This window comes from Calliopsis andreniformis, chromosome 9, assembly GCF_051401765.1.
Source record: "Calliopsis andreniformis isolate RMS-2024a chromosome 9, iyCalAndr_principal, whole genome shotgun sequence".
Lineage (NCBI taxonomy): Eukaryota > Metazoa > Arthropoda > Insecta > Hymenoptera > Andrenidae > Calliopsis > Calliopsis andreniformis.
Genome location: NC_135070.1, coordinates 14,403,259 through 14,427,073, shown reverse-complemented (window position 1 = coordinate 14,427,073; position 23,815 = coordinate 14,403,259). Strand labels below are relative to the sequence as shown.

The 23,815-nt window shown below is 38.2% G+C and overlaps 2 protein-coding genes and 1 long non-coding RNA gene across 6 annotated transcripts in view; 1 reads left to right on the top strand and 2 right to left on the bottom strand.

Moving 5' to 3' along the window:
• Positions 1–65: 65 nt before the first annotated feature.
• On the top strand, positions 66–910 carry LOC143184060 (uncharacterized). The gene is made up of 2 exons (XR_013002713.1): positions 66–194; positions 746–910. It is a non-coding gene; the product is annotated as an uncharacterized LOC143184060 (long non-coding RNA).
• LOC143184057 (NADP-dependent malic enzyme) lies at positions 387–13,554 on the bottom strand. Of its 3 annotated transcripts, XR_013002711.1 has the most exons (12): positions 13,360–13,554; positions 8,055–8,223; positions 7,294–7,452; positions 7,032–7,213; positions 6,071–6,380; positions 5,811–5,993; positions 5,499–5,724; positions 5,293–5,435; positions 4,916–5,210; positions 4,612–4,756; positions 3,697–3,887; positions 387–1,473 (listed from the first exon to the last, which is right to left on the bottom strand). XR_013002711.1 is itself a non-coding variant. In XM_076386007.1 (11 exons), exons 1-11 carry the CDS (start codon positions 13,383–13,385, stop codon positions 1,467–1,469), a joined length of 1,845 nt encoding a protein of 614 aa, XP_076242122.1. In that variant the 5' UTR covers positions 13,386–13,554; the 3' UTR covers positions 387–1,466. The 3 variants fall into 3 exon arrangements, 2 of the variants coding, with proteins under 2 accessions (XP_076242122.1, XP_076242121.1); XM_076386007.1 differs by lacking the exon at positions 3,697–3,887; XM_076386006.1 differs by lacking the exon at positions 387–1,473 and having other exon boundaries at positions 3,243–3,887.
• Positions 13,555–18,670: 5,116 nt separating this feature from the next.
• Positions 18,671–23,815, bottom strand: part of Sol1 — a 327,555-nt gene continuing 322,410 nt past the window's right edge. For both annotated transcript variants that reach the window (XM_076384888.1, XM_076384889.1), the window contains 2 exons: positions 23,478–23,725; positions 18,671–18,807 (listed from right to left, as the gene is read on the bottom strand). In XM_076384888.1, coding sequence (XP_076241003.1) covers positions 18,743–18,807; positions 23,478–23,725 — 313 coding nt within the window. In that variant the 3' untranslated portion in view covers positions 18,671–18,742. The remainder of the gene's footprint in view (positions 18,808–23,477; positions 23,726–23,815) is intronic.

Below are 23,815 nucleotides of genomic sequence, written 5' to 3'. Positions count from 1 at the left end.
CCATTATCGAACGTTTGCATAAAAGCTTAGTACTTGAAAGTTTACATTAAGTACAAGGATGTAGAGGGCAAGTCAATGTGTTCGAGGCAAATATGCCAGCGTAAAATGAATTCATTGGAATTCATTGGTGCTATTTGCATTTTTTACCATGGCATGAAGCAAGATTGTCTGTTATGCAGATAAATTTTAAACATGTATGTGTCAGAAGGGATGAAAATATTTAATAATGAAAATAATTTTTATAATTGTGTACATAGCTTAATCATTTTCATATAAAACTTTTGTTTCCCAATCGTAACATTATCATTTTTCCCCGCACTTGATTAAAGATTTTTTTTTCATGAAAATCGTACGAAGATAGGAACACAGTGAAATAAATGGCCGCATTAACGATCATGATTTAACATTTATTCATAGTCTTAATATATATTTAATATGTTCAGTAACAAATCCTAACAAACGAACAATTTTGATCGAGTAACTTAATTTTCTTTGTTCGCTTGTTTACGATGAATTACGGGTTCCATTGACACATTGACAGTGTGAATTGAACAGTTTACAAGATAAATATATCGTTACACCTGTGACGTGGCAGTAATTAATAATACAATCGATGTTGATTAAAATTTCTAATTAACATATAGGAACCTTCTCACAGAATTTGCATCTCGTATATTTACTTAACAGAGTGACAGTTACAATACAGTACAAAAAATACGGCTTTTATAACGTTTTGTTCTTTCAGATTATAATGCATGTCGATACATCATTAAAGTCGAAGAATATGATGCGACAATGTGGGTGGCCGTATGTAATACACTTAGCAAGACAGAACACCTCCGTGACAAGAACATTCAATCTAATTAGTTTTGACAGTTGTATCTATAATTTTTTTAGTACAATTATGTAGTACATACATTAAATTAGAAATTGAGACACTAACATTGAACTTAATACATTTAATAATTTGTCATACATAATTGCGACATAATTGCGACATAATTGCGACATAATTACACTAAATAGAAGCAATAACTATTCATCAATTTCCATTCAAGGAGGTTCGAACGTAAAAGTTTCGATTTCGTGGAATTACTCATTTCACGGCCAGCGATAATGGTCCACCTTAAAATGGCACCCGACAGAATAAAGTTTACTATAAATAAATAAAATAAATAGTTTCGGTCGGAACGTTTGGTCCACGAAATTCAATTTTGAAATTAGCGAATAGCCTGGAATCCTACAACGTCGTTGCGAAATATATATAAATAAAGAATAAATAAGTAGTGTATCAAGAAACGAGGAACCTCCGTTAGAAGCATCAACTTTCTGATATTATTTCAAAGCGACGTTTTCTTTTGGAATATAATGGCCAGTTTTTTAGAGACCATCTCGACAAAATTTAACTAAAAAAACGAGCGTGCATAGGTCATAGTAGTCGTCTTGTTTTTAGACTCACCAACACGTCATAATCTGTTGGGAGAAGAATACTATTAGTAATGACATAACGTTTCTCTACTATATTTTGTTTAACCAAGCGACTGAAACTGGATTGAAATGGATGCATGCTGGCTCCGATTGTTCTTTCAACAATGGTATTGCATGGTTTATTAACAAGATCACAAGTGACGTCCACATCGCTTGGCTAAACTTGACCATCATCGTATTCTTAATTATGTCTACGCATAGAGTCAAAGTCAACAACCAAAAATACTTGGCAACAAAGGTTCTTGCGTGTCAATATCCGGGCTGAATAACCGGCATTCCTGCTAATTAATGATTAATTACATTACACACATAACAAGCACATCTGATGCATGTATACCACGTTTTCTAAGGTACCTCAGGATTGCGCTTTTGTGCAGCATGCGAGACTTCGACAGTATACTGTTGTAAGTCTAGAATGAAATATTAATAGCTAAGGAGAGCGTTAACAACACCGTCCCCATGAAAAATAGACACTCTTCACATAGAAAAAAATAGGTCGTATCATTTGATTTGCATAAAATCGTTATTCACATAGAATAGACAATGCCCCCTGACTGTTCGAAAAAGCATGAACACCGAGAACGTTTCAGGAACAAACACGTAATTACATTAATATCTACACGTGAGAAGTGTATTATAATAACTTGACATAATGTGTTTTCTTTCACATAATGCGAATATTTTCTACAAGTGACACCTTGTATTCTTGTGCAGAACATCCGTGAAGTATTTTTCACTGGCTTTTCTGCGGACAGCATCTCACAGATATTCTTTATTAATCATATGATCCTCAAAAATAAATTCAAAAATAATAAGCGACTGATCGCTTAGTCTTTTATATTTTACCCGTACAATGTATGGATATGAGGTACAGTCTTGTAATTCGTGATACAACTGAGAAATAAATTGATTCTTTATTTAAAAATAAGACGGAAACGTAGAATAAGATTAGTCTACATTTTCGATTTATTTTTATATAAAATCTTATCCACGAATTACAGAATACCTTTTATATGAAAAAAGAACGTCAAACGAAATGAAAATCTACCGACTGTAACTGAATAATAAATGTTAATGTAAAGTAGTTTATTATCCTTTAGTCGAGGAAAGAATCGACTTAGAAAATTATACCTTAAAGTGGGAACCACTCTCGAGTACTGAGAATTGGATGCATATTTATTGCAAAGCTGAATAATAACTATAATTTTCTACTCATAACGAAACCCGTAAAATGTATTGAATATTTTACACAAAATTTGCAAAGGAAAGCAATTGATAAAACATTAACAATATTCATATTTTAAATTGTCCCCTTCATCCAAAAGTCGATTCTCCCACCAATCTGAGAATACAAAATACAAAGAAAACCTTTCGCGCAACTGTTTCGTTTGTATCTTCAGAAACATGTTTTATTCAAATTCTTAAAAATATTTATATCAATGATAGTTTATATAGAATATAGATATATGTATAAAATCACAAAGTAAAAACACGTGAATGCTAAAGCGTGCATAGGAAGTTAGTATCGGTTTTTGCGGCAGGTTGTCTGATTTCTCAAGATAGGATTAGGGTCTAGGCGTGTCTTCTTTTGGATATGATCCAAAGGAAAAATCGGAAAACTTTGAACATACAATGGGAAATTCGTTACTATAGGAAAAGTACATGTCTTTTCTATGGAGAAAAGTTTCAGGGAAGAAAAGCGATTATCGGTCGATTGAAAATGAATTAAGAAACGAAACTCGCATTCACACTGGTACCTTTGCGTTCGTGAAATTTTTCATTTAAAACTTTATTTGCTAATTAGTTTCTCGATTGAAAAATTTCACCGTACAAATTAATTGTATAATGTAAAATCATAATTTACTACATAGGGAGTACTTCAATCTACGAAGCAACATCACTGTTTCTTCGACATCTTTTGTACAATATAATTGCTGAGTATACGTGAACAACAATTCCATAAAACTTTCTTTAAATACTTTCAATGGTTAATATCTATCGTGATCCTGAGCAGATAAACTAACAATTCTAATACTGCGTGTGGGATGAGGAGGACATTAAAATACTGCAATGTTAGCTTACTGCGACATTCGATGCTGTAATAATAGCACTATGTCATCGTTTTCATGTTCTCGTGCTTTAACACTTCGTGCAAGTTACATCGTAAAAGCACTGAGCATTAGTCACCGACAGATTAACAGTCCTTACAGCTAAAACTGTTTAAAACTGCACTGTTGCCTGTTTTTCTCACGACTTGTTTTAATATTTTCAATCAGGGCACAGCGATATTTTTTTTATTTTCTATTTATCAATAATGGTAATAATGATAGCCTCTGTATATCCCGTTCGGTGAAATCCGCTACAGATGTTTTAAATCGTGGCGGATTTCTACAGTCTCTCTGAAAAAAATTAATTAAGCTTCAGCGACCTGCACCGAAGTCAATCACCGACGAGCAACGAGCTGAAGATAAGATGCTGTTGCTAAAAGGATAGTGGAGTAACTAAGATTCTTAACAAGAAGCAATTCTTACATGCGTTTCGATCAGCGAAGAAAAAATATATAATTGTATATTATAACCTTTTTTGTTGTTATAGAAACAATATCTAAACAGACTTTAAACAAAATAATTATTTTTTTCTTCGCAGAAGAAACAATCTAGATACGTAAGCAATAGTAGTATAGAGTACAGCTTTCTTAGTTAATTACGACTACTCAAAAAAATTGATACGCGAATGGTAAGTATATTTTTGAAGAAAGATACCAATACTTGTTGCAGTTCTCAAATAGTAAGCAATATAGAACTGCGGTCTAAGCGATACTACAAAAGAAATGCGAAAAGAAGATTAATAAAGCTGCGTGCATGTTAAAATGATCGTAAAGCTAAAATAATATCGTTGTTTGCAATATCACTTGTAATCCTTTTCGTTTCGACCTCCTACTTCTTTTACACGTTATTGCTTTTCTAAACGCATTCTATTACTTGCTGTCGCTACTCTCGTCTACATTGCATCTCTCTAATTGTGCGAACGTTTACAAGAATGCTTCCGTAATCTATGACGAGTGTACTAAGTGCTATGGGATCTTTGGTCATTTATTTTAGATATCAATATCAGAATACTTACTCCTCTGGTAATTCACGAGGCTTAGCATAATCACCTGGCCAGTCATAAACATTTGGCAGTGGACTATCATAGTTTGCATCATACATTTTACTCACAATAAATTGCCGTTTGTCCTTTGGCTCTGGATACTCGCTTGCTAATCCAGCTGAGGAATAGAACGCCGTTTAAGATACGTTTACACAATATTCGACAATAATAATCTTAATAAATAATAAGAATTTAGATATCTATCTATGTTACTAATTAAAATTGTCTCTAAGCGTTTCTGAAATAGACTCACTTGAAATAAACTCAAAGAACTTACTTTTTGCGTAAGCGTAATCAGCGATTCGAACAGCAATATCAATTGAACATTCACGAATGGTACTTAACGGTGGGTAAAGGCTACCCATTTCAAGATCTTTGTCTTTCACGTGATCGGCAACTGCTTGAGCAGAAATAAGGAATAAATCTTCGGTAATGTGATGACATCCCGTCGCGATAACACCCAGCGCGATTCCAGGAAATATGTACGCGTTGTTTCCTTGTCCAGGTTTGAATGTTTTCCCTTTGTATTTCACTTCGCCGAATGGAGAGCCCGAGGAGAAGATGCACCTTCCCTGAAACACAGACAGTGCACTTCTTTGTAAGTTTCGCGAGATTTACGTCATACGAAAGTACACTGAAAATCGTGTTACATACATCTGTGTGGTCGTAAGCTTGCTGAGCTGTGCACTCGGCTTTGCTGGTCGGATTGCTCAATGCAAATATCAATGGTCTCTCGTTATTTTTGGCCATTTCTTTCAAGACTTCAGGAGTGAATGCTCCCGCGGCTGCCGACGCGCCTGTTTGGATATTTCTACTTTAGACAGAAATCGATGCATGTCGATAAATAAAAGGTTACGCACCAATCAAGACTGTGGGCTTCACCTCCTTCACTACCTCGAGCAATGATTTCATCACCTTATGGTTTTTCGCGTACCATATTTTATGGCCCTCCAAGTTACCTTCTGGTCGATTTTTAACGAGCAGTCCGTCGATGTCCATCATCCAAATATTATCGCGAGCCTCCTGTTCTGTGCAGCCATCAGCTTCCATTGCTTTCACGCAAAGATCAGCTATTCCAATAGCTGCCTGTGAGGTGAAATAAATGTTTCAAAAATGTGACTGTGTGTAAATCTAGAAAAGTGTAGTTGGAGAGTCTGAAAATCAATGCCCACCTCGCCAGCACCTAAAAAGACGAACTTATTATCAGACATCTTCCTCTTTGTGATTCTCTTTGAAGCCAGGATTCCAGCGACCGCAACTGCGGCAGTGCCTTGAATATCGTCATTGAATGTACAGTACTTGTCGCGGTATTTGTCGAGGAAACGGAAGGCGTTGTGGTTTCCAAAATCTTCGAACTAGAATAATTGATCAGTAAAGTCTACATCGCGAGAACTATAATCGTGATATGAAACGATTTCTTTTACGAGCATACTTGGATTAAGACATTTTGGCCATATTTCTTAACACAGGCAGCCATAAATTCATCGATCAATTCGTCGTATTCCGCGCCCTGACTTCTAGGTTTGTTGAGACCAATGTAATGAGGATCGTTCCTGAGTTGTTCATTGTTTGTGCCTACGTCAATGGTAATTGGAAGGCATTGATGTGGCTTGATACCAGCTAGAGCAGTGTACAGTGCTAACTTTCCTACAGGAATTCCCATTCCACAAGCCCCAAGGTCACCAAGACCCAGAATTCTTTCACCGTCAGTTACACAAATCGCTCGAACTGCTTGCTCAGGCCTGAATTAGGAATACAATTTAATTTAATATTAATTTAATTCTCATTTATTTAGCTTGAAAGTCAAGCGCTGGAAATTCTATTTAATTTTATTGAATATTAAAATATTTGAGGATTAAAGTAGGTATTCGTCGTATCAAACACGAGTAATATAATCGTGAGAAAATTTTATCTCTAGTGTTTCCACATGTCATTCGTTTCTATCTTTTTATATCAGACTGAGTGATACCGGAAATCGAATTAAGAGTATATGTGTCATAACGTCAGCACACGTGTTCCATTTTGTACGAACATTTGTAGCAAGTGTTATTAAGCTTTTGTTTCTGTCCAATATTTGAGACTTAACTCCCCTTCTATTGATCACATTTCTCTTACGAGTACAGTTTGTCTCGATACAAGCTCGATGTTATATTATAACTGTTCTTTCACTCGACCTTCACATTTGAGAAGCAAAGTTCATGTTCCTAATACACAAAATGATATCGATAAGCTTTCACGCATTCTATAAAGTTCTAGCTGATGTCAAGACGCGAGCTTGTATCGAGACAATACTGTGTTAATGCCTTTAATTTTAATCCTCCAAGAGATATCAATATTTTTTACTATTGTCTACAGATATAAGACAGGTTTACTGCAGCTTGATAAATACATACCAATTGTTTAGAATCTCGTAAATATGTCCTTTATCATATATTGTAATAAATAATCCACGAGGTCTACGATAAATGACGCCAAACTTCTGACACGCCAATCCTACGGTAGGAGTATAGACAATTGGCATCATTTGTTCGATATTCTCACTCAGCAAACGGAAAAATAATCTTTCGTTTCTCTCCTATAAAATATTGCAGATTCTCTATAATTGCATCTATTTAATTCCCCACGAACAGTCAAACTGATTCTGTTTCAGTTTACCTGCAGTTCCACGAGGTAAAGGTACCGATTCAAATCTTCGGTATATTTCATGACGGAAGCTTTACACAGAGCCAGCTGTTCTTCCTGAGTTTTAAATCTTGGGGGCTGTAGACCGTGTATACCCAAAGATATCCTTTCCTTTAGGGTAAATGCTAAGCCCTATTCGAGGGTTCAAAGCATTAGACATTTCTAAAGATTTGTTCTAAAACTGGGAGATTCTATTTTTTTTATCGATTTTCATTTTAGAGGATTTGAAATGGAGTATGCATTCTTTTCTCGCGCTTCTCCGTGTTTCAACATTGCGTTAACATTGTACTTTGTGTTATCAAGATCCGGTGTTATACTGATACTCTGCCGCGGCTGATAAGTTGCACCGCTAGAGAAACGTTGATACGTAATGCTACGAGAATGAAACGATCAGATAGGCGATACAAGTTTCAGATAAGACAATACAGAACAATTATCCATGACACAAAGCTTATATTCTTTAACAGTTAGTCATATTTCAGAGTAAGAAGTTCTCAGTTCTTGCTGTAAGTAGAACGACTACGATGCAGAGACAATAATCGGTATTTAAAACTGTACATTAATATGATATACTGATCTAAAGTAGCAACTTAGAAGACGAATTAATATTTGTATAGAAGGAGAAAATAGAGTATTAGGTATAGCAACTGGTTTGAATGAATTCAGTTCATTCATGTTTAATCAATTTTAAATGTAGAATTAGTGTAGTTAAATGATATAAAAGTAATATGCACCTTATTAAGTCGGGGATCTCTCAGATGACCAATACCTTTCACCATATTGATAGGTACGACATCCCCCGACACCTCGTGGATGTCCCTCTGCCGAATATCCTTCACGGCAGGGTGTGACGGTGGAAGTATTCGTGTCCATGATCCTGCTAAATTTCTGCTACTGGTCGATCTACCAAAAATCGAAGAAAAATTATTTTCCAATAACTTACATAGTAAAAATTCGCAAAAATTTACAAAATATTCCATCTATGTACAACATATCCAATATTATATTTGCAAAGCAAAAAATCATAATTTAGATTCTACTACTTTAATCGTATTCACAAAAATATAGATTTGCATACGTATCCGCAGTCCATTCATTCATAAATAATCTTCATTCACGGGCTGAAGATCTCCACGATTCAAACCTTAACTCAAACAATGTTCTACATTGGCATCGAACCTAGCAGAATTGTAAACTAGCAAAACTATGTACAATGACATCTTTGTCGGCTTCTAGGCTTTCCGAAAAACGTACTTCGCCAATTAGTACGTTCAACCGAATGACTCATTTGCGGAAAGTTTAATGATACCATCCTGCTGTGCGACCTGGCCAAATCTATTTCGTGGGAATGGCGATTAATGTCAGTCATGGAACATGTGACTCATTCATCAATAATTCGTCCACGTGAGCCTCGATGTATCGTAATCGGCGATCTTTTCGGTGCAAACACTTGTTGCGGCCTGACCACGTTGCTCTGTGTGAAGGCCGACAAACGGCTGCCAAATATTTTAAACATCCTAGACGGGGGAAGTACATCAACGAACCGTGATACCAGTAACCTTGCTGGCACGCTGCCTCCTACGCAATCGGGGGCCACTGCATTTGCCGATTACACGAATGATGTTATTACGAATAACATTGTGGACTTAGGGCACTTTCTCACTGAATACTTGCTACTGTAGTAATCTGCACTATAAACTACCGAAGTATTGGGATTCCCACTGATGGGTCGTGAGCTGATTCTGGCTGAATCACGTTAATGTATTCGATTAAGTGTGTCTGATAAAAAAAGAATTGTAAAGTGGTGAAGCGATGGTTTTTATTCAAGCCCTCTTTCTGTTTTAAATATGTATCGCGAGAAATTATGGTCTTCGAAAGTGGGTCTTGACCTATAAAAGTTTGGGAAGCTCTGACTTACGCTATTTGAAATATGGCACAAGTTCTAGGTACATACACGTGTGAAGCTTAAGTTATATGAGCTTTACAACGAAAGTTGTATTCCTTTTCTAGTGTTCAATTGTTGACCTCCTAGAATCTTAGATACGTCACAGTGAGGTTTTGTTGGTTCTCAGTTGTGAGTGTTTATCGAATAAACACTCTACTCTATTCGTATGCTAAATACATAGTTCATATAATTGAATAGTTGACTTACTGATAGCTTCAGTATTCGAATATCTATATTTATGAAGTCTAAACGATTTATATATTTCGCAAGAATGTGAACACCTAAAAAATGGTAAAAATAGATGGAATATTTAAGTGTCTACATTTATGAACTCTAATAAATGATTTACATGTTTTGCAAAATTGTGAACACCTAAAAAATGCTAAAAAGTAACTTATGTCTATTTGAATTCATCTTCTGTTATCTACGATAACATGATTTTTAAATCAAGGAGATTGGGTCTAGGCTGTTAATCGGATTCAAGTACCCTTCATCGTCGTAAGGTTAATATTAAATTATACGAATCGAAGCATCGTGGTGCTGAAAATGTCAAAGGGGGTCTCCTATCGATTAAAGGTACGCTGAAGGCATTTGCAACCAGAGAGGTTGTGCAGCATGTCGATAACTTGATATCTTGACAAGCAATTATATATTTATTGGTCTACGCTTTCTTCACCGATACTCTTGCAAATAATGGCGACAGATTGACATTGCGAAAGGCGAACTTTCCGCGTGGATGTGTTCGTAAACTATACGTTTTACATCATTGATAGAGGTTGAAAAAATGGAAGATAAAACGTTATGCAAGATTTGGCACCAAAGGTGTTTTTCATTGGCATGCCTTGCTGTGGCTTCAACTAATTAATTTGTGATATAGTTTATTACTATTTTGAGAATAGAAGTATTAACAGCGGAGTGCAGAGTAAAAAATGGAAGCATTAAAATCGTTGTTTAAAATTCCGCGATAAAGCAGAAAATATTTTAACATGAATTTAGAAAGTGAGTAACAGTATGAGTCACGTACTTTATGAAAAATGACACTTATTTTAACATTTTGGCCAATAATCTCGAAAATGGTGATAAAGTGATAACAACTGCAATGCCTTCTTGTCAGATACCCTAGTTCGTCATAATTCACCAATTATCTGTGAATCAGAGATAATACTTCGACATAGTGTAGCTAATGATTATCGGTTTGATCTGGTTAGAACTAAAGTAGGGAATTACGCGGCTGATTGCAATTGGTTACATTTCATGAACAAGGGGGACATCATGCTGTTCCTTTAAAAAACTCCTATTCGCCGAACAGTATCAAACTAAACAGTAAATCATTCTGTTTAAGCAAATATTCAAGTTTAAATCCACAAACCAGAATAGATGCAGCTGTATAAATCTCTCGTTTCGATGATATATCGACGTATCAAACTGCAATCACCGCCTCAAATGCAAAGGTATGGTAGCATTCTGAATATTAATGGGAAGCCACTGTATGTCTACCCGCAATGACAATACTGTGTTTCCAAGCGAAAACGGGGTAATCTATTATTATTCCAATGGCATCCAGCCAGATTTAAATAACCCTGAAAAATATCCTCATACGAATGATTTCGTCCGAATGGAAAATCTATTATTGCGTATTTTAAGACCAGCATATTTGCTTCTCGCAAGGTGTTTATTATCCTCGAAGAAACATGAATTACTGCAAGAAGAGTTATTTTACTACTTAAACGCGAACAGGTATTATTTATTTGAGCATTTGCTCGTAGAGTATTTAGTATATTACCTTGCACTCCATTGGATGCAGATAGAAGCCTCATTACACAAGTCATTTGTGGTATGAGCTTCACTGTCTAATATATTAAAGTCTTTCTTCGTCATTAAATAAGTGAAGATAGAAAAGTAGGATCGATAGAAAATAAATCCATTTCTTTTGAAAAAACTTCAAATAATATTACCTTAATATTATCTTTAAAGATAATAGGATTCTTGTAGGGATCATAAGAAAACAAGAAGAATGAGAAAAGGACTTTTAAATAGACTCACTCTCTTCATTGAGAAAGTACTACTGGTAAAACTGTTTGCATACGGTATTCAAGAGAGCTTATCACTCTCTCTCGACGCTACCTAAACCGTGGTTGCTTTAGATTATTTGTTACGTAAATTTGGCAAAATTCGTTCCATTCGTCCTAAGTAATAAAACCATAGTTAACATGTATTATGTAAGTTAGTCGATTTAACGTGTTACGTAAAGCACCGATATAACTTTACCAGCATGAAGTGACACAAGCCATAACGTACACATGTCGTAATCTTCAAAGATTTTCTCATGACGAATCGTTCCTTCGTGACGTAAGGAAGAGACTGCACAGGATGGCAAACCATACAGGAAAATATCGTATGCAACAACAGTTTCAAGAACACTGAGTCATAAGGAAAACGGTAACCGAGTCATCTGTGCGATATCTCAAAGCCAATTACGCGTGAAAGGCGATTGTTGAACCAGGAGAAAGTCTATCTTTGAATTTGAACTAGATTTAAAGTCCTAGGTCTATGAGGAACATAACTGAGAAATAAAGAGACGAACAATTGTAACTATAATACAGAATATTTAATTCGATTCAGTTGAAAATATCTCAATGTTTAGCTGAATGAGGAAAACTGCAAGGGAAATTAATAATGCAGAGATGCGACCTTGAATCGTAAATTAATCTTGAAAAAACGATATTCCAGTATAGTATCCTAGGTGATAATGACAATGTAGGATTCATCGTATTTTGTTCTATCAATTCTTTTCTAGCGATTATTTAGGGTATACATATTTCGCAACATTCCGTGTGCGCATGACAATATCACATTGTAGCCCGTAAGCCTTTGAATCGCGCGCCATATTTGCGAAACCGGCAATTAGCAGATGCAAGTGACAACAGTACTGTTATGTCATGTAAACACTAGAAGTTATTAATACTGTAACAATACTGCTATTCATTGTCTCGTGGAACAAAGATAAAAAAAGAATTAGCTATCGTCTTCGATATACACTTTACGAAACGATATTGCGAGAGCGCATCAGGACTCAATTTATTTCACAAGCTTTCTAACACTGAGACTACACATCAGACAGACTTAAAAACAGACATACATTAGCCTTAGTACTTCTAGCGATAAAATATTCAAACACTGCAAACCATCGACTCATAAAAACACTAAAAACCCTCTTCACACCATCGTCGCCCCCTAAGAAGCCCGACGTATCATCCATCCTCAAGAATCGCCTGAAAAACGTTCGACATCGCGCCGCTACAAAAATAGATACACCACGTATGTTCCTCAGCTACAGCTGATGAAACACCGATTCCAGAACATACTCCTCTAACTCATCCTCAACCATCAGTTCCTCAAGCGTCCAACGACCACAGAAACCCCCTCTCTCTACAACAGGTGTGCCGAATGGAATACGCATGTACGAAAAATCCGTCACTCGTGAAAATCGGACTACAAAGATGATCCAGGTAACCTAACCCAGACCTAACCACGATCGGAAAGTTCCACTCGGGACCTCGAGGGCGACCCCCTTTTCTCCGAATTTTTCCACCGCTAATAGCCACGCTGGTAGGTCGGCGTTCGAGCTGCAAGAAGGGACGAAAACGAGAGGAGAAGAGGACAGAACGGTCCCTCGCGCTTTTTCTACAGCAGCGAGGAGGGATCAGGTGGTTCGAGGGATCGGTACCCCAGGGGAGGCAGAAAGCAAGGGCCAGCCGCGACCAGGGGGGGAGGCAAGATTTTGCAATCCACCTGGACGCGAGCGCGATGCTACTCCGCTTGGCACTGGCCCACTGAGCTCACGGGTAACGTGGCCTCGTATCGATCGGCGGATTCCCAGCGCGTTCCTATTTTCAGCACTGCATTGCGGCAAAAGCTAGGTTACCGTGGCCCTTTCGCGTGTTCCGCTCGATTTTTTCGCGTTCCCCCTCGTTTGCGATCGGCGCGCACGTGCGTGCCTTTGTCGCGCTGTCGGCCGCCGCGGTTGGCACGCGTTTTTAATCGAGTCTCGGCCACTCGTAACACGGTTATGTGGAAAATTTTCTAGTACTCACAATATAGACTTCTGCAGGACGAACATCTCGCTCCTCGCGTGCTCACAGCTGACCACCTCCCACCCGACAGGACCAACGCGCGACTGCGCGTTTTCGGCTAATCGTCCCTACCAGCACCGACTCACTTGCCAGCGTTCGCCGACGCCGCTCCGTCTACACTCGCACACCTTTTCCCCCTGTCAGGCTTCGAGCTCGTCCCCACACGACACGCTGGACACGCACACGCGCGACTGTCGCCCCGACACGGTGCACACCTTACTGCGACTCGCGCGCGCGCAATTCGAGCGTGGGGCGGGATCGTGTCGATCGAGGGGATCTCTTCTTTAGCGGCTTCTGGTATTGTGGCGGAGTAGGTAAGGAGAGAATCTATGTTATCGATTGGAAGTGACTTACCGACTAATATAGGAGTTTAGGGTTGCTTATGTAAACGATAGATGGCGGTGGGTACTGGTTCTGAATTCTGAGAATGCATTAGGTTGCAGTATTGCTGGTAGATGGACAGAGGTGGTGATTTGAATGTCTGGTTTGTAAAGAATGAATTGTTAGATGATAATTTGAAAGAGTACTCTACTATAATTTCAGTTTGCCAAGTCAAGTATAAATGTGTAAATAAAAATAGACAAATTGTTTAGAGTGTAATTAAATATATATTAAGTGTAACTAGTTATGTTCTTTGGAAACATTGTATATTACTTTTTGAACCATGTAAAGAAATTCCTGTTCCTCATATTAGAAGTAAAGCAGTAAATACAGGGTATTAGGAATAATATACCACATATCTAATTAAAACGAATAATAGAGATGTACTACTTCCATAAGAGGAATCAATCTTAATTCCTAGAACCTTGTTCACAGTTTCATTCACTTTATACATGAGTACGCTCGCACAGCGTAATTTTCACACCTCGCTAGAGACTCACAGACTAATATTGTTTTAACTAAGGAACACTGTCCCTCTCGCCTCTTTATCATTACTATATCACGCCTTCCCCTTAGAAAAACAATTTAGCTAGGTTTCACCGACTTGTTACTGACGTCTGTGCTTCAATTATTCCATATAATTATCTGAAACAATTATACTCGGAAAGTTTGCGCGGCGTAAGGGGAAAATTCTCATTTCATAGTTCCTTAAGCGAAAGATCTTTCTTTGCCTAACGATCTTGCGGAGTTATGATGAAATTTAGCCGTCTCCTTAACATCATGAGGCTTGTTTCCGCGGAAGAGGAACGCCGCGAAGGGAGGAGAGAATGGAGGACGTGAAAATGATGAACAGGATTTCATGGTAAATCCGCAAAGCGGTTTTACGTGATGGTGAATGTCCGTGGAAGTTTCTGCCTATTCGATATTCTAGTCGGTCCCCGTTTTCGATATAAACGGCTGACGTGATGTCCAGTTTAAGTAATGTTCCGCTGCGAACTTACCTGAATGTAATATTCGTGCATTCACGCTATCCAAATTCCTAATGAATTGCGTGTTGGAACGAATACCTAATATCTTCTCTCAATTAAATTTTTCCATAGTACACGGGGAGCAGATTTGTCACAAGAAGACCAGAAACTGAACCACGTCCAGCAGAAGTTTTAATTCAATGAAATTTTGATTTCGCCTTACCTGAAATTTCAGCAGCACAATCGATATTTTTTCGACGAACTTCGAAATATCCGAGTGATTTTAAAGGATTCCATTTCATTTAAAATGAAATTCAGCTACAGCCTGCAAATTAATTCCCAATCGAATTACTCGACGTAAATGAAGAGAGAAAAGGTTTCAAAGGGTTGCCATGGAACGAATACAGTAGTCCTGTACGGTTTCGTATGCTAAGGTTTATTAGGACAGTAACGATGATTGCATTACAGTTCAGTTTAACTTATGCGTGAGATGATCCGGCAAGAGCCTCAAAACAGAATAAGAAAATACATCCGCTCGCGGCAGATACCATAGTCGTTGCTCCGATCAACAGTGTCGCTCATTTTGTCCGGAGCACGACTACGATGCTTTTGAGTAGTTTTTAACCGCAGGACAAAGTGTGGAGCGCCCCAGGCGCAACTTTGATAACTCGCAGGTCCCAGTAAACATGCGGTGTGTAAGGATAAAAGTGTAGTTCTCTTTAATTCTCTTTTATTTCGTCGGACTGTCAGGAACTTGCTGCTGCTAGGCCGCCCCTGAACTTCCTGCCTAATTACGGAGCGCTCGTGTTGCGTCGTTGGATCGCGGGTGGTTGAAGTTCGAATAGCTATTCGGCTAGTTTCAAGTCGTCCCTGTACACGGTGGATCCTCTCCTCGGTTGCATACAGCCGTACTAATTGTCGTGAACAGAACGCTGTGGCTTTGTCGCGGCGAACGAACTTTTGTTAAGAACGGGGTAGGATATTCAGCCTACGTTCAAGAAGCGCGTACATACGTGGAGCGTTTTCTCTGGCCTCGATATATAATACAGATCGACAGGTGAGACTTTTTCGTCGGGCTTCGCTTTGCACCGCGGAATGGAACGAGTACACGTACTCGACGCTTTGAAATAAACACAGACAGGCGGGATTCCGTGGCGAAACTGAGGGGCACGATCGGTAAACTCCGGTTGAAATGACCGAAGGCCGCCGTTTCGGTCGTTCGTCGGCTTGAACTCCGTGGCTGAGCGTCTAAGATTATCGGTGCGAAATCAAACAGCAACTCGACAGCAGTTCGAACGGATCGAATCGGTAACGGTATTTACAAGAGTGTCACTTACGTGTAAGCATCTCAGTAGTGCCAATTTAGGTGTACAACTTCCTAATAGTGTTTTCTGCTCTCTTATAGATAACATATAAATAACAACGAACGGAAGCTACGATTGTTCATATACATCGTACACAATCCAATCTCTATTCTTTCTCTCTCACGCGCTCGCTTCAAATTGTAAACGCACAGTCACACTATCAGTTTATAAATCAATTAGAAACTTGGGAAAGGTAGTCAACGCATTATAAACCTATTAAAAAATATTCACAATAGTCTAACATACACAATGACAGTATTGCTACCTATTCTTATGTATCTTTCGATACATAGGTTTGATATTGAATTTCTCAGAGTTCAATCGTTTTCTTTTCCTCTTAAACGTTCTGTCTGTTACACCAGCTCTTCTCAACGTCAATTTCGAACACGATCGGCCACGATCGTTCTCGGTTTTCTCTTTTTTATTTCTCGTATGTTTGCCTAAAGTGTATCGTATAGACGCATCCTCATCTTGCGGCCGTCGTAATTGTAAAAACCACATCCCTCTTGTTGCCCTTATACACGCCGCGATAAGCTCGAGAAAATGGGCTTGGCTTATGGTTCGCAAGTTTATAGTTTGAAATAATTTTCTGGGAAAGTGGCGGATCTTTTGCGCGATAAAGTTCCATGGGACTATCGTTAATACTGACATTAATGACTCTCCACTTTGGCGAGGTGATGTCGTTGCATTCCTTCGGACCCTTGCACAGCCCTTTGCATCGATCATTAGACATTTATCTTTAGAAAGGAATTAGCATGTAATATCCCATCTGCTTCATTATGTAAGTATTTCTTTCACGTTCATCGAACTCTAGTTTCTAAGGAAATGAGAAATAGATGTGACTAAAGTAGAAGTTCTTATGTATTTAACTGAGAAATGAAAAATTATTTATATTTGTTATCAGATGAATAGGAAAATTTTGTCTTTGGTAATATCGTGAGAGGTTCAATGAAATCATTGAACTTTGTAATTATAAAGAGAGTAGAACAAGTCGAAGCGAAATTCCTGAAATTAATGGAAGAAATTACTTCTTCCAGTGACATTTACACAGAACCAGAAAATTATTTCCAACTATTCTTCCATAGTCATGGTGAAGCAGACTATAATCGTCGCGATCGATCATCAAGGTTATTGCTCTTGCTCCGAATAATTCAGTGTTCAATATCGCCTTGATTCAATGGCCGTCTTTAATATTACTGATCCCATTTACCGAACACACACATACTTTATTAATTCCGATTGATTACTTTCCCCTGCCAGCCACGTCTCCATCAATATTTAATCGTACCCAAAGTCCTGATATCAAAACGTTAACCATCGTTTTTTCCTTCACCTTAACTTTCGTTCCATGTGGATCATTCGAACGGTAATTTGTTCAATTATTCGTGATTTCACGAACATCTAGATTTTCTCGCGTATAATCAGACTTGTATACGTTTTCTAATTAACTAAGAAGGAATGGAAACATCACAGTCGTATAGAGGATGTAATATAATAAATATGTCCGTAAGTGTATCGTGTACTTAGGAAGGCGAATTTTCGTGTTTCTCTTTGTTCGCTATACGTATGACTTTCGTGGATTTCCTTCGGACAGATAGTTCATAGCATTTTTAATAAATTCGTTCTTGCACGAGGAGAAAAACATTAACAATTCAGCACTTTTGAGTACGTCATGCTACAACAAATTATATAATATATTTATATATATGTCGTATTACTTGTACAACTCTCATAGTGTCCTCTCTTTCTCTCTTCGTCCGCATTCACTAAATTAAGTATGTCCACGGGTAGCTCTCCGATTCGAAAATTTAACGCCGGGAATACATACGAGACTTTTTATAATACATGAGCATTCTCGTTGCCAAGGTTCACTCAAAGCATGGGGGATCAATTCTAAAAAGGAGCTACCTCGTACTACAATAGTTCTATTACTCTTTATTTATTAGGAAATCGTTTGCTTTTTATTAAGTGAAAATCTATCAATAACAGGAATTTAGAAACAAATGTATCATGAAAATTGTACAATTTCGAAGAACAAGCCTATTCTCTTCGTGGTTAATAACGAGCTCTATTATTAAGAAAAGCTACTTAATAGTGAAAATTCAGTGAACTTACCCTTGCAAACCAAAGACGTAAGTGTCTCGCTTTAAGTGTACCTTTAAAGGGCTTCAATCACCGCTAAGAGTAATTTCGAATCTTCAAAGTAAAGAAACTTGGAGTAACCCAAAAGGTTGTGCATCTTTGCCGCTGCGTCTCGTAGATACTCCTGAGGGATTCTAATCTCGTAAATTTCCTAATCGAGACTCTTCCATTCGGTAGAGTCGAAAGTGTTCAAACATTCTCCTGCTGCCAGTACTTTTCTCCGCGGATGGTCGTCGTAAAGGTGATGATCGATGATCGTCATCGGACTAGCGCCTCGATAGACCTAACAAATGGATTACGGTGTTCTATGTGTCTTCAGGGAGAGATCGACTGTTCAGTGTCTCTTTGGCAATTTCAGCGACGCGAATGACGCTGCCACTTTCCTTGCGTGCGCCGATAATAATGGAGGATTTCCGTCGGCTCCTGTCCTCGAAGTTGTAGTTCGTTGTAAATTGAGCCAAGACCCGTCCAAGTAGTTAGCGATCGTGATTAAAGCGCAACTCGGCGAAAGAGGACGGGCCACAGCAGCAGGAGCAACGCCAGCGTCGTTGTGCCTTTAACAAAAAATAAAAGCAGCCAGACTGGTGATTACCTTGACGCGATCGAGATAACGACGTTCTAAAGATCTTTTTACGTCCCTGTCCCAGGGTGGCAGACATCGATCCCCTCTGCCTTGACGCAACGAAGAACGGATGTATGACGCGATAACGGCCGCTTACGATAACGCAAATAGCTTCTGGTTTGTGACATCCGTTTTCCTTCTGCCCTGACTGTAAATACTCGTTTAGCCCGACGACCGCCGCGAAACGAGGAAATATGGTTCACGCGGGGTTTACGTAAAGACAACCCCTATTGGAACAGTTTCATTCCCCTTCGAGCTATGTGCTCTTTTTAATTTCTCCTAAGTCCTTTCTTCATTCACGAAACGTCCTCCTGATTTTTTTATGCGATTCATTTTACAATTTATTAGTATTATTTTCAAACTTGTTTACCAATGTGCCTATTTGTAGCTTCGAAGTTCAATCAGATGACAATTCTTGTGGTTAAAGCTTTGGAAAAGGCTTTAATTTTGTGTTAATATGTGACTGAATAAACTGAGTGAAATTATTAATTAGCATTACTGTATAAAGTTATCGCAACTATCACAAAGAGTTTACCCATCTAGATTTACTAAAGAACTGTCCTTAAATTTTGACAATATTGGAAAAAGAAATATAAATAAATGATGATATTCATTAATATCACAAACGTTTTATACTTCAGTCACTGAGTGCAAATTTCCAGAGATTATCACCAGTGCATTTCACTGCCTCCTGAAAACCGTATTTAAAAAATTCATTAGTCGTTCTCCGATTCTCCGATAATTACTTGCAGCTGTGTAAGTAATTAGTATTTCTTAATATTTTTCCCAGCTAAAAGGTTTTTTCCCTGAATCCGTCGTTCGGAGGCAATCGCGTGTAGAAGTTTACAAGCGCCAGAAGAATAGTTTTATTGGCGCGTGCAGCGTTCAATGCAGGTACGATTTTACGGCGAGAAGGGAGCATCGGCGCATTTCTCGTGTTGATCTGCATCGCAAACGACCGGCAGGGATTTTTGTTTCGCCATGATAGAGACATCGGAAAAATCCCGCGATAGGACACGGTTGAGCATACCGTGCCTTCGACGTAATTGCATTCGCAGGCAGAAAGAGAGAAAAAAGCCAGTGGGAAGCGAGCGACTGGCGACCGTCTGTTTCATAATGAATCGAAACATTATGCAATTTTACGCGATCGCGTCGCGGTAAATATTACAGAGCAATGATGCAATTGGAAATATTGAATTCCCTCTGTGCATTTTGCACAACATTTCGCGAGCAGCTGCATCCAAGAGGTCGCGACAGTAACATAAAATCAATTACTGACTTTGCTATTCCTATTTTTCTTTGCAACATGTCACAGATGTAATTCTTCTCGAAATTATTTTGTTAAAAAGACTCTTTTTAGGATATGTGTAAGAGAAATATTACCTATGAAGTAAGAGCTTTTTTACAATGAATTGAATCTTTATTCATTGTATTCTCATTTATATGATTCACCGTGTAGAAGAAATTGGGAACAGTGTAAGCAAAGAGCTCGAGGGATATAGTTGCACCAAATTGCGACTGGTGGAATAGTGTTCCTTTATATTACCGTCAAATACAAGTACGCCAGAGTCCATGTTCAATTCGCAGTTTGTTTCACAACAGTGCTGTCCAATTGAATTTTATCAGTCGCGACCGAGTTTCGATGAGAGTAATAATTGCCTCTGTTTAGTCTGTCCGGACAGCTTTTTTCTCTCGGTTTAATTTTCCGGTGAGTATCTGCGCGAGAAAATTGAGTCGATCGCATTAATTGCTTTCATGATCGACTAAATTGCAGGGCTCAATGCTACTGAATTGTATCGTTAGCTGCATTGTCCCTACTGTACCTATTAAAGTCGTTACACTCAGGCAATTTTCCTTTTAATTTAACTTCGAAGTCCTTTCCTTCGATTCGAATTTTCGATCCGAAGCAATCGAGTTTTTTCAAAAATTGGACGCGACAGTATCATTTTTCTGTTTGTGCAATATTTTAGATATAGAGAATAGCGAGTGATTTTCATTCTATATTGAGTTGCGTGATGAGAGAAGAAAAAATTTTAGTTAAATATTATTTTGTTATTTTAACAAACAATAAACAGGTACATAGAAACCCGCAAAAAAACAAAATGAATCAATTAAAAGTAACTGATCGAAATGGAACAGAAAAACAAATAATGACAAAATTTGAGTGGCGAAGGCTTTTTAATCAATACCATGAATTAAAGTGATGGCTGAATCGACAGTAATGATAGCGTTTGATGGACGAGCAACACGAAAGACTCACCGATAGCGTTGAATACGGAGAATTAATGGACATTTTAATATCAACAAGGTATTATATACAGCGGACAGAATGGCAGGGAGTATTTTCGTGGCGTGGAAATCGGTTCAATTTGAATTAATGTATACCGCGCACTGTGATTCGTATTTAATTTATCATTACATAAATTAAACTCATTCAATTAATATACGAACATGTTATATTCGGGACCCTTTGATCGGGTACCAATCAATGGTTATTAATCGCGCTCTGTCTCCCACGAACTACGAAAATCCCCGAGTCACTGGCATTCATTAGGACTACTTGTTGAATCTTCCTAGTACTCCCACGATTTTTAATCGTAACCGCTCCTGTATCGTTTTTATATGCAAATGTAATTAGTTTTCACGTACGATCGTGTCGGAGGTAATTTCAGAGATTATACCGCGATCCAGTTACAGGTAATTTCGATTCCATTTAACTTCCACGAGATTCGATCGAACAGCCCCATCTCGCGATTTCTTCCTGAAATTAATCCGTTCGCCAATTTATTCATAAATTATGAAATACAACCGATGCTGGATTACTACGTACACCAATGTGCGATTTCTATTAATCTTATCGATTACAGGGATCGTTTCTGGTCCCAGGATTTCGTGGCTGACCATGGTTCGGCAAATCTACTTGCCTGAGGATTTTAACCGCGTCTCCAGTTTCGGTGCCTATTAACTTCGCGAAGATGAAAGTCAATATAATTGGAAAATGCTGTATCAGGGAAAATGTTTGTAAAATATACATCATCATATTAATTATTTTTTTCAATAATGAAAGAGGTGAATATTTGAAACTATAATTATTTTACCTTGAGAAAAGTCTAATTTAAAGAAGATACTAATTCCGATTCTTAAATGGTTTCTTGGTTTAATTTTAAAACATGTTGAAATTTTGATAAAAAGATTAATGTTGATTTAAAAATAATAATTACAGTTCAGCCTATATAGATATCGTAGAGGCGTACATGACATGCATGAGATTTTCATTATTGGGACGATCGAGAGAATTGAAGAAAAAAGAACACTTCCTGAGCAATTTAAACTATGCTTTCCCAAAGGCTTCCGTAAGTTTGTTCGGCTTCCCTTTTATATCCATGAAACTTGATTCTTGTCTTCCCGATTGGGCTGTATTCCGCGTTTTACATTGCATCTAAATGCAGAAAAGGGACAATTGCGTATTCAGGAATACGTTCCATGGTTCCCTTTTTATTTTTCTGTCCCGTTTTATTATAAAGAGAACATTATCTATATGGACAATTTTATCTAATGTTGGAACATATATATGCAAAGTATTTATCACAGTGATATCAAAATTCTTCACTCGAAATTGTATGATGGAAATCAATCTATTTGTAATCGAAACGAGTATCTACCCTCTTCATACAATATTTGTAATGTTAATAATTCATTATACATTAACCTCTCCTATATGCTTTATTTATATTAATAGCTGAAAACAGTTAACTCCACCAGAGTTGAAAATTACATGAGTTATTCATATCATTGAGAGCCTTGCGTGATACCATAATTTTTCGTTTCATGCAACATTTCAAATTAATCGAATTTACGTGCCATTAAATTGAACAATTTCGTCTTCCGCGTGATTTAATAATGAAGGAAGGCAGAAAAAAAATCGATTTCCTCTATCAATAACTGCAGGGCAGAGGCGCAGGTCCGTCGATCCAGTATATCGCAAATCCCCTTATAAATCGCAGCGTATAATCTTTTTTTACACTGACGCAAGCTTCCGCTGTTTCCGGATGTAAACTGTCTATTATTCATGGGATTGGACGATAAACGGATGACAGCCAAGCCCGATGAGTGGGGCTTGATTTTTCCAAATCTATGTCCAGCTTTTATTCCCATTCCACGAAAGCATTCGCGAGTTTTCGCGCTCATGGCCAACTTCTTTCGCGTGCGTGTGAAAATATTAAAAGCACACATCACCAGTTTAACAACCAAGGCAATTGCAACAGTGTTTGCATCGCCAACTATCATCCGCGAGCCCTTATCACTCTTTTGCGTCTCTGAGCTCTGCGATCGATTGTACAACATCCATTCTTTCGTTAGATCGCGGAAAACAAAGATGAACAGTTCCAAGACTCTATGCACCCTCGTAAATCTCTTCCACCGTGTGCAATTGCGTTTCTTTAGGGGGACGATGTTATTCTGGTACTTTAGAAACACTAATTCTCCCGTGTTACGTACGAAGGTAAAGGCGGAGCGACTGGGAAAGCCACCGTTGAACAGGAAACGTAAAAATTCGAGTGCAAAGGGTAACGAAAGTTGGGGAAAAAGGAAGTTCAGCTGTACCTTTCGACGTTGACGCGTCGCTCGTCGGTGGCTTTGTTGTGTAATTTCCTTCCTCGTCCACGAACACGTAGCTAGCGTTAAATCCCGTTCCGTCGTGTCTGTCGTTGCTCTTAAAGGTCACGCGAAAAAACTTTCTGTCGCTCTCTACGTCGAACTCCTCCAGTGGACCGCAACGCCTCGAGTACTTTCGATCCCTGGACATGTAATTCGAGAATTCTACGAAGTCACTAGCGGATACCCAGTCGCATCTGCAACACAAATTTTATGCTCGTATTAGATTTATTCTATTGAACTTAGAGTGCAGTGACTTTCTGGCACCACTCTCTGAAGTCCCTCTA